The sequence below is a fragment of the Anser brachyrhynchus genome (genome assembly GCF_964034855.1).
Source record: "Anser brachyrhynchus genome assembly, chromosome: 20".
NCBI classification, from domain to species: Eukaryota; Metazoa; Chordata; class Aves; order Anseriformes; family Anatidae; genus Anser; species Anser brachyrhynchus.
The window spans coordinates 11667717-11682531 of NC_137713.1; the positions used below are offsets into that span (position 1 = coordinate 11667717).

The 14815-nt window shown below is 41.3% G+C and overlaps 2 protein-coding genes across 3 annotated transcripts in view; both read left to right on the forward strand.

The window, feature by feature from the left end:
• HSF5 (heat shock transcription factor 5) overlaps positions 1 to 9378 on the forward strand; it is a 28775-nt gene extending 19397 nt beyond the window's left edge. Inside the window, exons 5-6 of one of the 2 annotated variants that reach the window (XM_080562698.1) lie at positions 3739 to 3919; positions 8366 to 9378. In XM_080562698.1, coding sequence (XP_080418824.1) covers positions 3739 to 3919; positions 8366 to 8433 — 249 coding nt within the window. In that variant the 3' untranslated portion in view covers positions 8434 to 9378. The other variant, XM_080562697.1, reaches the window with a different exon arrangement.
• A 2016-nt stretch (positions 9379 to 11394) lies between these two features.
• Positions 11395 to 14815, forward strand: part of RNF43 (ring finger protein 43) — a 64322-nt gene continuing 60901 nt past the window's right edge. The window contains exon 1 of the mRNA XM_080562696.1: positions 11395 to 13464. Within this exon, the coding sequence (XP_080418822.1) occupies positions 13228 to 13464 (237 nt within the window). The 5' untranslated portion in view covers positions 11395 to 13227. The remainder of the gene's footprint in view (positions 13465 to 14815) is intronic.

Here is a 14815-nt window from a genome sequence, read left to right on the forward strand (position 1 = left end):
GGGGGGAAGGTGCTTTGGTTTTGAGGCCCCCTTATGTGTGTAATGGGTGAGAATCACGATGCTGGTCCTGGTCCAGTTCTCTGGAATTTAACTGGCTAAATAACTGGGGGTTATTTTGTGTTGAAGAGGAATTTGGGGACTAATTAGGCCTTTGGTTTGACAGATTCCCTCTTTTTGTTAGAAGTATTCTTTCTCTTACTAGTCCTCCGCATCCTCAAAAGGGGCAAGATTGTCTCTTGTCTAGTGGTATTTCCAGGGCCTGGGATCACGGCAGGTGTAGAAGTCTCCAGGGAAGGTTTCTATGCTTGTACTTCCATCAGGCTCCTACATAATTTGTTGTCTTCTTTATTCCTGAATCTGGAAGCCTTCCAAGGCTTTCAGTAGCTCAGTGCCATGTAATTCAAGGCAAGCTTAATGGTAAAATACTGTCCGTGTAGAGAAGACGGTTTTATTCCTCTGTGTAGCAGCAGAGGAGGAACAAATTCCTTCAGTGTTAATATAAGAACATCAAAACAGCTCTGCTGGGTCAGATCAAAGGTCCGACTTGCACAGTGTCAAGTCTCAAGGCAATAGCTGTAATCTGATGCTTAAGGAAGAGCAAGAACAAGGCATGCAAATAGAACAGGGCATTCCTCCTTATACTTTCCAAATATTTTCAACTCAAGGATTAGGGTCGATACAGCATACTAAATCTTAGATTTCTCTTCCATTGACTGAAGTCAGCCCTTGAAACCATGTAAACTGTAGCATGTGGTATCCTTTGACCAAAGAGATTCTTTGCTCGCAATCTATTGCACAAAAAGCTTCCTTCTGTTTGTTTTGAGCTCGGCTGTTACAAGCTCCATGTGGTGCTTCCTAGGAAAACTATGGAATTCTACAGTGACACGAAGGCGTTCGCTATTTTGTTCTCTATTTCTTCCACGATGTTTCTTATCACTTCATTGGTTTTGTGACAGCTATCGAGCCTCAAATGGTCCTCTTCACAGAACTAACAGTTTGGTAGAAACCTGCTTTATTCTGCTTCCCAGCTTAAAAGATAACAAATTAAAGAGCAGTTCTTTGCATAAAAAAGTCTTAGTATGTTCACAGTTCAGGTTCAGCATTGTCATCTTAGCCTCAGTGAATTCCTGTCCTTGTTTTGATTTTTGCCATAAATGGGCATATTTTAATCCACTCTTACTCATAATAAATATGTATATATACTTATTAATATTATTTTCTTCTTAAAGTGGAAATACAACATTTCTGTAATACCAGTTCAAGGGGAATTTTCCTCCTATTTTGTTCACTCTCCTTAGCAGTAAACCTGTCTGAAGGTTGAAGCTCTTGCTTACTTTGTTGGTTAATGCAGCAAACCCCATTCATGTGAGATTGAGTTGCTAATTTTAGCAATTTAGCTTCTCATCGTGGTTCCAGCTGGGTACAGGAGTCATGTAACCAGTGAGACATAGCAGGTTTTTTGAGAACGGTTTGGCATTTTTTCAATAAAATGAAAAGGCAAAACTTTCACATCTGTCAGCTTTGGTAGTTTGTTTGATTCTCTGCCAAACAGCATTCAGGACAAAGCTGCAGCAGTACTAGGCTTGAGTGAAGAGTCTTTCCACAGATGTGGTAAATCCATAATCAGAAGCATGTTCACTTAAATAAATAAATAAATAGAGCTTTGGAACCAGCTTTGTGTGTGTTAGGTTGATGCTATTAGAATTAAAATCTTATTATTGCCTATTTTATATAAGATTACTAAAAGAGTTGGTGGGTAAGATCCTATAAGCACAGCAGTAAAAAGGAATCTGGAAAGAACGGTGCACGGTATCCCTCCCTGCGCTTCAGTTCCACACATACAACAGTAAGGTTGATAGTGGACACAGCATTGCAAGTAGAGATTTACCAGTCAGGGAAATTAAATTCCCAATTTACCGGTCACGTTTATCCCTATGCAGCCCAAGGTGCCGTTAGCCTTACTGGGTACTACAGCATCCCCAGGTCCTTTGCAGCAAAACTGCTATTCAGTCAGAGGTTCTGGACTTCTTTTAGCAAGTAGTAATAATTTCCTGATAATGGTTATCTCAATAAATCTTAGTATGCGTTTTTTTTCTTATTAATGTAGTTTGATTTCTAAATCCTCTGATAAGAGCTTGCTTTTCAGATTGTACTGTAGCTATTGATTTCCTTTTTTTTTCTTTTTTTTTTTTAATAATAAATTTGTAGAATTGTTTCTAGGGAGCATGCAAATTAGGATGCTTGCTTAAGAAGGATGACCTCTCACTAGGTTAAGGCTGCATACTCATTTTTCTAGAATTAAATTAATTATGTAAAAGTCACCAGGAATGGAGAGGTTTAAATCATCATGTGAAGAAAAGTCTTATCACACCATTGCTGATGTTCCAAAATGTGCAACCTGTATCTACTCTGACCTGCTCTCTTTCCCCATTCATAAGAGTTAGTCTTGAGAAATCTGGATTCTAGCTAGTGAAGGTAATGAACTACAGACCTCCTTCCTTCTCTTTGCTTTTACACTTGGGAAGGAGTTGTGGTTCTGATGTTGGACAAAAAGGCATATCTATCCAAATGGTTTTCATATTAGCTAATTAATACTACTAATGTAATGCATATAGACAACACATTTTAAAGAACAAATGTTACAGTAAAGTGACTGAGTGACTAGCAAGTCCAGGAGGCTTGCTGGGAGGAACTATCTCTGCCACTAGTTTTCAGCTTCTGTAGTTGCACAGGCCTGTTTGAAAATTATAATAAAGCTTTGACACAGAATGTATATGTATTTCTATTAATATGCATACACACTGCCTTTTATATATTTAATGCTGAGCAATACAGACTCAGGGGGGAAAGAGAGATTTTTGGAATTATTAATACCTTAATACCAAATACAATGACATTTTGCCCTCTACACACTCACACATACCAGTTTCCAAAAGCTTTCTTTTCCTTCATGGAAGGAAACATTGCAGACTCTGAACAATCATTCATCTTTAAGATGTTGGTTGATAGGATATTTGCAGAAGAGATTAATACTCTAGAACAGGTGACAGCGAGAACATCTTTCTGTCTAAAGGTAAAGTCCAAGTGCTTAATTTTGGGCCTTTACTTCCTTACTGGGACAGAAACATAACTTTGTTTGTTTGTTTGTTTCCCTTTTTAACCTACAGATTTTGCCATATCGCTAGAGAAATATCCAAGTTCAGAGAATGGTTGCTTGCAAAATACATGTGGAGCAGCAGCAGAGGGCTCCAAAAAGCAAGCAACAACATTATACCGTAATGTCTCAACAATTTGATGGGGTGGGGTGAGGTTTCCAACCAGAAATGCGCTGCTTGCATGTGTAGTTTTGCATTACCCATCTCTGTCAAGTTGTCCGAAGTAAATCTGTCATACAGGTGTCAGAAACTATGAGTGTACCTGGATTTCTTCTGCTTTATTTCTCATACCTAGTATGATGACTGAGGGCAAAGTTGAGACCATGAGTACATGTACTCTTTCTCTGTATATTCTGGTTTTCTGATTTCATGTTTTGCTTAATATTACATTTTGTAAGAGCTTGAGTTTCAACTTGGCAACCTTAACAAGTGTTTTTAACTGACAGTTATATAATCGATATAGACACTGTTCAACAATTGTTAGGTGTCCTTTTGGAGTGGAGAAAAATACTTATTATTTTGTTCCTTGCAGTGATTACAAGAAAATATTGAGTGGTCTTTTTTTCTTTGTTTGTTTGTTTAGTATTCACCTGAAAGCAAAACAAAAGCTAAATGTCAATCCAATACATCAGGGACAGTGGTGTCTTCAGAAGAGATAGGATTCCTCACTTCAGGAACTGGGCCTGTGAACAAATCTGCAGTTTCATCTGTACAACGTAGAAGCAGAGAGAGAAGAAACAGTACACAGAACAGCAAGTCCCCTGGTAAGAAGAGACCCTAATTTATATTTTTTTTTAGAGATTACAAAAGCAGCTGCTCTAAAACTAACCATTGCAGAAAGGGGAAATCGGAACAGGTTAGTTCTTGTCTGCAGTGTAAGTATTTCATTGTACCTTCAATCAAAATACTACACTTGTACAACCTCTTAGTGTACTTGCTGATATACTTCTTGAGATATGCTTGCATTAACTACTCATATGTGGAAACGGGTATAAATTATATGAGTAAATAAAATCTGATGTTCTGGGGATTGTGTAAGAAACCTGGATGTTGCAATATTGAGATGAAGTCCATAGATGTGCTGGAGGGTAACAGTGCCATGAAAGAAGGATTAAGTAACAAGGTGACTATTGGAGTAGCAGGAAAAACAAACAAAAAAACACCAAACTTATGAAGTTAGTGTAGAAATCCAAACTTTTTGTCCCAGATCACTAAAAATTTTGTACCAGACTGCTGATGTGTATGCTGAAATGCATGAGAAAAACAAGTAGTAGACCATCTGAGGCCAAACAGTTCACAAAATCTACTAACTAATGGAAAACCTAAATGTGTCTGAGGACATAAGAGTACTTTAGATCCATTCTAGAGGAAAATTTGGTGTGGCCTGCAAATCTTGTAAGAAACTATTTCCCTCACAGCTGATCATCGAGGAACTGATTGTGTAGTTTGAAGAGCTGTTGCTCACTTCAAAGGGTAGTTTCTAGGTACCACTTAATGAAGCTAGTTAATAATTCAGCTCATATGCCCATCAGTTTCAAATGTTTAAGTGAGGAATAAAGTCTTTTTATCAGAAAGTTTTTTTTTAAAAAAAAAAGTCCTCTTGAAAGAATACAGACTTTTGTTTAAAAACACAGAATTGTAAGTTCTCATTCAGTTACTTCCTGATTCCATAGACAATTAGTACACTTCTCAGTTTTTGTATCTGCAGTTTTTTGTATCTTTAGTTAATTTTTGTTATTAAGTAAATTTTACTCAACAGTAACAAATTTACTTAACAGTTGTAAAGTTACAGGAATGTTTTAGAAAGCATTTCTGTTATACAGAAATGAGACACTGCTTTGCTAATTAGCAATAATTAGCATAGTTATTCTTTGGGAAACATGATAGTCATCCAGGTCTTCATTTCCACTGCTGTACCTTTTAGAGTTGACATACATGTAAAGGATAGAGAGAGCACACCTGAACCAAATACAATCAGGGTCAAGTTGGCCCAAAATAAATTTGGCACGATACAAGCCTTGAAGCTGCATAGTCCACCTCCTACTTTTTAAATGTAAGGCTGGAGAATATACATTTAATTATAAGCTGACTTCTGTTGCTCTGACTACATGTTTGTCTGTCAATACCTCCTTTCCTCTATGTGTCTCTGGACACAACTTCTTCCCTAACTTTTCTGATCTAGAAAGGTACGTGACGACAAATTCTAGGTATTTCTTCACAATGTATCGTCTGAGTGCGATTGAGTCCTGTCCTTTTTCCTCTTTTCCTTCAGGCACCCGTTTGTGTGTTTCCTGAGCCTACGCTTTGATGTATATCCTGGTATAGAAAAGACTTTTGTTCGATCTATTTCATTAGGCTTAGGACATGATTCACTTGTCTTTGTTGTGCGGTGTCTTTGTTGGTGATACCAAGTTCGAGATATCACACAGTGAGAGCCCCCATAATGGAGTACAAAATGCCACTGCAATGAAAATGGAAGGAAGAGTCACTCCTGTGACTGGGAGCCACTCTGGGCGAAAACCAAGGTCACAAATCAAACTGTCCCTTCTGAAGAAGTCATTGCTTTCCTTTGAAGCATTGGACCAGATTTCTTTGCCTTTTGCAGCCATCCTGAGTGAGAGAGACAGTTGTTGTCTCACTAAAACACAATTCTCAGAATTTCCTTCTGTAGATGCCAGCTCATCTTCGCATCACCATAGATAAATGAAATAGGTATCTGCTTTCTAGTATACTTAACCAGCTTTCTCATTTGAATTCTAATTTACCAGTTTTAAAACCATCCTGTCAAACAGGGTCAAGATGAAAGATCTCCCTAGTCCGGTGTCCTGTCTTAAAAAAAAAAAAAAAAAAAAAAAGGCATTTTGGTACTATTAAGTACAAGCCACAGTGAACTTTTCTTCCACCAAATTTTCTAGTCACTTTTTGAAGTCTTGCAAACTTCTACTGTTCTGTGCAAATTAATATAGTTAATACAGGTTTATTACACAATGGGTGAAGAACCCTCTTCTTCTTTTGTTTGAAAACTTTTGTTTTCAGTGTTTGCTTTCATCATATCCTTACTCCTCAAGTGCTAATTGTCTTTGCACCTCAGTCTGATAGAGGGACCCCATCTCCTTTGTTAACAGCAGGAGAGCTGCTTGTGAGTTCTCCCTCAGAGAATCAGAAGCTGCAACAGAACATCCTTCCAAAAGAGTCTGAATGGACTGTTTCACCTGTTCCCTTCCTACTCATTTTTTCGAGAGATGGTGGGTATGGCTGTGTAGTTCCTGGCATGTTTGTTTATCACGAGCTGAGGGATAGCTCACACCTTTGAGAGACTGCTGTTTTCAGCCCCAGGCTCTTTCTTAGGATGCATTTTTGAAGGCGCTGATGATTAAACTTTTTATCAACTACTTTCTAGTTCAGCTCATCTATAAAATTGTTGTGTATTTTTTCTTTTTTTTTTTTTTTTCAGAATAAATTTGTCAGCAGCATCCATACCTGCAACAGGTGTCCTTTTGGACTTCATGAATGATGGCTAGGAACTCTGTAAATTCTTCTTGTGTCCTCCCCCATCTCCTGTGCATTGTATTCCACTGGTATGCTCATCTAGTGAATATAGCTGTACTGGAGCTAGTATCTGTGTTTTGTGTTTTCTCTTCTAAGAGAGTACATAAGAAGGACCAGATTCTGAAAGGAGAGATCTCAGAATGGTGCAGGTAGAATTTGATCCTTCTGGATTTAGGCATTCTGACACGTTAAGGAAAAAGCTTTCTTCCTCAATGTCTGTCTTTATTTTTTTATTCTTTTTGGTGAGTTATCTGATCCTTTTCTTCAAATAATCTGGCAACTTCCTTTAATTTTATTTTTTTTTTTGCAACAAGAATACAGACATAATACTGAGATGCCACTGGCTCAGATGAATCTGTCATTATGCTTCAAGGTGCCCTAGACATTTACCACCCACTCCCTTGCCACTACAGTTGTGTCATTACGCATTCCTTCTCATTCACTGCAAGGTTATTTAGATTTATAGGTGCAATTGCTAAGGTCAAATCTTCATTCAGGCAAGGTTTCCCATGCTATTGTATATGCGAATGTTCATTTGAATTATTTCTTGCACCTTCCAGACAAAAAACACTTTAGTGTTCAGATAACGTTCCTAGTAGGACATGGTGAAATCCTCTACGAAAGTGTTAAGGGTTAGTGCAGAGACGGGCCTGGCCCAGGACTCTCAACATGTCCTGTATTGGAAGCCCAAAGTGAAATTGCTCTCAAAAGTCTGAGCTGCAGGTTCTTTCTCTAGCTCAGTTGCTACTACCTTTATTTCATTATCCATTCAGTGAAGGACTCTCAGGTGTCCTGGCAGTCTGCTGTTTGTATGAGTGGATGTTAGATGCTATCTCCCATATTTACACAACTGAGAGTTGCATTGTTACTAGCCCCCTCATTTCTCCATCCCAATGCCTTTTCGAGATTCATTCCCAACAGAGTCTGCTTTGGCAGGAGGTGGATGTCAGAAAGTGCAGAACTGCTGTCTTTTCAGCAGTTATTCTGCAGTATGGAGAAAGAAAAAGGACTCCAGCCCTTGTTCTAAGATGGGAATGTTTCTGTTAAGGGCTTGAAGTTCACAGGGGTGATATTTGCAGTGGTAGTACTGTTGTGACTCTATCAGGGTACTTGTTCACTTCCTTGACCTGCAAGATGCTACATTTTGCCTTTTTGGTCTGGTTATACATTACAACTATCTCCATTTTGCTCTGGATCAAGGTATTTTTTTAAAAAAGTCTGTCTGTCCTTTCTATGACACAATGCGTTTTCTCTTGCATCTTGGCACCAGCTATGGTATACTTTGAGGATATTGTGCCTTTTTGCATAAATGAAGGTATGTATCACAAGCTGAATGGCCATTTCTGTAGACACTGCTGAGGTTTTACAGTAATTAGCTTTTGGCAGTTGGTACCCATGGCAGTGAATGCATATAGAAATATACCTTGAAGAATAGGAGCACAAGTCACTTTTTTTTTTTTGGTCTTCCATTTAAAATTTTGCAAAATTCGATTAATTCCTATTCTTGAACAGTAGACTTCAAATTCTGAAGTTATAATCTGCCTTTCAGGCCATTTTCTGTATTAGCTGATAGAATTACAATTGCTATGTGTGCTGTTTGTATGCTGTTTAGTGACGTATACAAGGACTGATATTTACTCAGTATTCCCTTTTCTTCCTAGATCTCCATCTGCTGGTAGATGTAGCTTGCAAGCAGGGGCATTTTCCAAAGGAAGAAATAAGAGAGTGAGAAGTGGGTGACAAGTATGTGAAAATGTGCAGCAGCTGCCAGCTGGGTTCTCTTGTCGGACTCCAGAGGCAATGTTTTGCACACAACAGGCGCTTTGGATCATTTCAACTGTTTATAAAAAACAAAACAAACAAACAAAAAACAGAACACAAAACACCACTATTTTTTTTTAATTTCATTCTGACTTTGTGAGGTGTTAGTCACTCCATGCTTTCTTACACCTCTTCCATTACATTTTCTACCCGACAAGTTATAAAGCGCCTAGTGGTCAGAATATTTAATGTGAAGTAAATACTTAGCTGCTCATTTTTTTAGATATGGAAAATCTGGACTTCCTGTAAACAGGAACAGCTTTAAAAACTTTTTCCAAAACTTTCTTACTGGGAAGCAAGTTGGTTTTAGTGCTGTATTTGGAATCTTTTTATTTAACATTGTTGGAAGCTACAGTGTACTCGGCACAGATGCTGTTTGGTGCTCTCACCGTCTTTGCTTGAAGTCATACTGTGGCTCTTTAATGGGAATTGTGTATGAAACAAAAGCGCAGGAAAGTCACAAGATTCTAGGTCTGAATGGGTCAGGGATTTCAGGAGAGAAGCTATGGGAAAGATGAGCTAATTTTCTGAGTGATTAACCAGGAAATGCTCTTCTTTCCTAAACCAATGCTGTATTTCAGCAACAAGTGTGTCCCTTCTGGTGGGTATCTGTTACACATGACAGCTGCTGATCTTTTACATTTATGGAAAATTGTCCTGTTTTAATAATTTCTTTTTGATTCTAATAATATATGTAATGGTAAGTTATCTGTTGTTTTAGTACTTTATTTTAAGTAGGTCTTAAATACATTTTAACATATTAAATCTGATTGTATTTATATTGATAGTATATTTAAAGTTTTTAATAGCTATGCATTTGTATTTATGTTAATATACTGTTTAAAGGATAAAGTGGGCACAGTCTTTATTTATGTTAGGGAAATACATGTGAAAGAGCACCAAAAACACAGATTTGTGTCATCTGTGTTCATGCTTCTTTTAAAATTAATTAGAGCCAGTCCTTTCACACAAGAAAGAAACAGAATTTATCAGGACCGCCTCAGCTATACCCTCCAGCACTTTATGTAGCTTTTAGCTGTGGTCAGGGTGTCCTAAGTGAACGTTGAGTGGTAGAACGAACCAGGGCAAAGCCTTTGATTATTCACCAGCAGTCCAAACTAGACAAATGCAATCTGAGGATGCTTTTAGGTCAAGGCTAGTGGGAGTGTTACCATACTGGTTGTCCTCAGTTTTGTTATCCTGTATCGTATATTACAGGATATATGTGCAGTACAATTTCAGTTGACATGAATAGTGAAGGGATAGGTGGTTATGTTCAAGTCCTACTTCTTAAATGAAAGTATATGGAAACCATTTGTACATGAATGAGAGTATCTGGGTAGTTAAAAGGAAAAGTTTTTCAATAACATTGCTGCAGCTTGTCACCTAAGCTTGGTTTCATGCCCTACAGCTGACATGGCTTGAGACTGTTGCATAATATGCTGTGGAAATTGTGGACGATCTGTGTCCTGTAGGAGTTGGTGCCATCAATAGTAGCAGGGTTTTACAGCAGCAGACTAGCCCTCACAGACCAAGGTGTAAGGAGATGGACTTAAAAGGATTTCAGCCTTATCAAACTGGAGCTGCTACCTCTTTAATTCACATACACTACAAAGGGAACTTCTTAGCTTACCTTTCTTATTCCTGCTTGCCACCAAAAGATTTGACCCTTTTGGAGATTTAAGATAGGGGAATCTCAGGGTCTTAGATAATGCTCTGTTGTTCTAAAGGCAAATTACGAAATCTTTCATATTAGAATTTTTTAGTATGCTGATTTAGAAAGGCCATGGAGCTGGCTCTCCTGATGTACATCACTTTCAGAACACACATGGATGTAAGCTCCCTTCATTCTTAACCAGCTCACCCTGACGTAGGGAGAAAGCACAGGAGAAAGGGCACTCGCTAGCTTAGGAAATTAGTATATTGCTGCACAAGGCCTCACGAGTCTCAGGTGGCCCTCTAGATTGAAGGTCTAGTGCTTCAGCACCTTAATGTGGATCTAGTTCAGTCAGTAAATAATAAAAAGTAACTTCTGTAGCAAAACCTTGTTTTTAACTATATTCTTGTTAATGGGAACACAGTGCAATTTTGTTTACCTCGCGGACCTTCTTTTATCGTCCTGCTCAGGCAGCATGGTTGCACCAATCTGCAATAAATTAAACTTTCAAACTGAAATATGGATGTTGCACCTATATTTTCTTTCTTTTGATTTACAAATGATGTATTATCATAGTTGGAAAAAGTCCTTCGTGTTTCAGCAGTTCCTCCTGCCACTTTTATCGGCATACACCCCTTACCCCTGGAACCACGTTCTTATTTTTAAAAGCGGAGCAATTCTTCCTTGTGTAACCTTCTACTTTCAAGGAGTTACTCCAGGGATTAGTTTAGCTGTACGCGTAACAACAACAACAAAAAAAAGTTCGTTAATCTCCGCTTTCTTGAAGGTGCTTTTTCACCTGCCCGGATCATACGCTTTCTGCAGGCCGGGCATTGTTTTCACGTTGGTGTCTGAGTGCCCTCCTCGAGCACCACTCCATCGCGCGCCCGTTCACCAGTTTCCAGTTGCAACCTTACTTTGAGGTTATAGGTCTGACCTGCAGCATTATTCACCTCTCGGTGATGTCAGAGGAGAGTAACAGTTGAATTCCAGACCTCTGACATCAGCCTGACCTGAAGCCTCGCAGCAAGCAGCGGCCAGAAAAGGGCTACCGCTGCCTCTCGATGGGCGGCAGCGGGGGGAAGGCCGGGGGAAACGCGGGGAGCCCGGCGGGGCCGGGCCGGCGGGGCGGGAGGGGGCGCCCGGGAGCGGGGCCGGGGCCGGGGCGGGCGCTCGGCGCTGCTCCACCCTCACTTTGTGGCAGCAGGTAGGAGCCGCGAGCCGGGAGCCGCGGCCGCCTCGCAGCCCTCCCGCGCCCGGCGCTCGCCCACGGGCGCTGCTGCGGCAGGAAGGCGGCTCCGCGCCCGCCGCGGGATCCGGCCGCCCCCGGCCATGGTCGAGCAGCCCCGCGGGGCTCGCCGCGGCCGCGCTGCCCGTGCCTCGGCTGCCGCCCCGCGCCGCGCCTAGAGCCGGTGCCCGCACGGGCTGCGCGGGGAGGGAGTCCCGGGAAGTCCGCGGGAGTTCTCCCGACAGGGGGCCGGCTTCTTTCCCGAGGCTGTGGGTTGCATGCGGACGCTTCACTTGCAGCCATGCCTGCCCCGGGAGCTTTCTGTCTGCGGTAATTTTCTCCCTTTGATCTCGCTGGATTCTCCGTCGGGCTGTGGAGCGCCACTCGCACCTACCTGCCTGCTGCATGTGCGTGAGGCGGCTTGTCTTCCGCGACTTCTTTTTCAAGGGTTCCTTATTTTTAAGAACAGATTGCGTTTCTAAAAAGGAGCAAGAAGACCCGAACCAAACATCGTCGGACGCACATGGTTTCCTTAAGCTACTGGAAGTAACTTTTTCTGGGATTTGTAGAAGCCTTTCCATCTGTCCCAGCCCCTGCGGGTTGCAGCAGGCGTGCTGCCTAACAGGTTTGCAGATTTTTTTTTTTTAATCACTTCTTCTCTTCACAGCAGAGTGAGCGCTCTAAATTTTTGGTTGCACGTACCCCCTGTGTAAAGTCTCCCAGTTATGAAGGCTCCTCGATACGTTTCATGTGACTTTGGGGAAGACCATGGAACTTTATGGTTTTTTTATTTTGTGGGGCCTTTAGTTGGGATCTTCTTGGAAGTGGTAATACCGGAACTCGTAGCGTGAAGGAAACAAGATATGCGGTAACTTTTTGCTTGATACCTGCTTTGCTTGGTGTCTAAGCTTTTAGCATGTTTTGGGGCCTTCTTAAAATCTCCTGGGAACTTGAAACTATGAAGAGAAGCTTCGTACTTCAATAATTATCCTTGGGAATTGCACCCAAAGTCAGACCGAGCCTGGATTGTTAGGAGAAAACTAGAACTGATCTCTAAGCCTGAATGAAGCATTTCTGGCACAGGAAGGATGGAAGGGATTGATTCGCTTTGGAAGGGAACAATACAGTAGCAAACTTTTGTTTTTACCACAAATGCAAGAAATACCTCCTGCATAATTTTTAAGAAGGATACCAGTAACTGTAGAAAACATTCAACTTTAAGAGCATGAGCATATATTGTGGAAGAGATGCCTTGCTGGCAAGAAGGAGATGTGTCTCTCAAGCATGTGTGAGATGGATGTTTTGAACCTGGCGATCTTCCTAATTCTTGGGAAGGAGACACCAGGACGTTGCGTCCATGGAGGAACCTCCCTGTGCCTCCTCTCTGCGGACCTGACGAGTTCTTAATGCTGCGGGAGATTCCTCTGTGTCTGAACTGAACCCGTGCTTGTGACCTGCTCGTTCTCTTTTACTGATCTTTCTGGATCTATCTTGTAGAGGAGGGACTCGTAACTTCAGTGGTTGGTTTTTTGTTTGTGTTTTTTTTCTTTTTTTTCTGGTTTAAAGTATGCTTTTCAGCTCCAAGCGGCCTTTGAGCACGTGGCACCAAGGAAGAGAAACGATGATGGCGAGAAGCAGGAGGGCCGCGCAGTGAGCAGCGCTGGCAGTGGCCGGTACCTGAGCCCCTCTCTCCCCATTTTCTCGCGCCCCAGGAGCCAGCGCTGCACGCCCTGCACCCGCTGTTGGAAGCTGCTGGCAGGGCGAGGACGCGTTCGGAGCGGTATGTGTGGCCGGAGCGCGCTGCTGCAGCTGGTAGCATGAGTGGTGGCCCCCAGCTGCAGCTGGCTGTCCTCTGGCCTTGGCTGCTCATGGCTACCCTGCAGGTAGGACTTGGCCATACAGGGCTGGCGCTGGCAGCGGCAGTCGAGTCTGAGAGGTCGGCGGCACAGAAGGCGATCATTAGGGTGATCCCCCTGAAAGTGGAGCCGATCATCCTGGAGGGAGAGTTCGCAAATGTCGCTGAGGTTACTCCAGCCGAAGGAAAACTGCTTCAGGTAAGAGCAGCTCCGTTTTATCCAGCCCTGCCCATCTCACGATCCCACTATTTCTATCCTTGCCCCCTTTTTTCTCCTTGCTGCTCCAGCTTCCAGCTTGAAGCATTCGGCTTTATTTCCCGACTACACGTTTATAACCTGAGCAACAAGGTATTTTTCATGTGAGCTGTCCACCTGTTTGTTTTGTTTCTTTGTGCTGCTGCTCTTCAACCCTGCACAGTGTTTTGAGGCAGAAGTGCTTATGTAAGTGGTTGCCTCTTCATTCTGCTACCATATGTAGTCGTGCTAGTATTAATGTTAATTTTGGATATGGTCAATCGATCCCAGGAAGATTATTGCATATCTTAATTGATGGTATAAAGCTGACTGTGTTGAGTCACATGTTGGGACACTAAACATCTAACAGAAAACATGATTACTTTTTTTTCTGAAATCTGTGCATGCTTCTGCTAATAGCTAGGGTTCTGTTACAGCTAAAATACACATCCAGGTGTTGCCCCCCAGAATTACTGACCCTTCTAGCTGTAGTCTTGCCTGTAGTACCACCTGTACCTGGAAGCTGCATTTTACCCATCCGGTGGTTCCTTTACGGTGCCACCACCATGTGTGTTTGTAAGCGAAATTCATGCTGGTTTCTGACCTTTTCTAAGAAGGGAGAGCATCCGAACATCTCACTGTGAGACACAGATGCCACCGGGAGCTGTGCTGTTCAGTGAACAGGCTGATCTCCTGTTTACAATATGCTTTGAGATCAGTTTCTGAGACTTTGTGTACTCTCTCTTTTCTGTTGGTAATTTGCTCATCATGTGCTTTATTCTTGAAAACCAAGAATGACAAAATCACCCATGTTAATATTGAACCCTAATTTTTGCATGGCTTTTTTCTGGCTTGACTTTGCAAATGTGGTATGTTGCAATCTGAATCTTAATTAAGACTGTAACCTGTAAATTTAAGTTAAAATCAAAAGATTTTTATAGTCTTAAAAGAAAAGAAATGCAATTGAGCCAGCTTTAAAACAGAGTCACATGGCTGAAAATTAAAATAGATAATTTGTGACGTTTATAGATCCTGTTTGCAAAGCCTTTTGAACTAATCGGATAACTGGAATGAAAGCTATGTTATAAAGTTATATTACCAGGGTAAAAAATATCTTAGTCAAATGTACTCAAGGTCCTGTTCTGTCGTGAGGCAATGTCCAGGAAAGTCAATATTTATTCCTTACAAAAACTACAGTGGTGTTGCAACTGAGCACAAAGTATAGAGTATGGACCTTTTTGAAATGAAAAGGTGATAACCTCTTCTGTATGGTGTTTGAATGTTTTTAACCAAATGCAGTGATTCAAACTGTGAT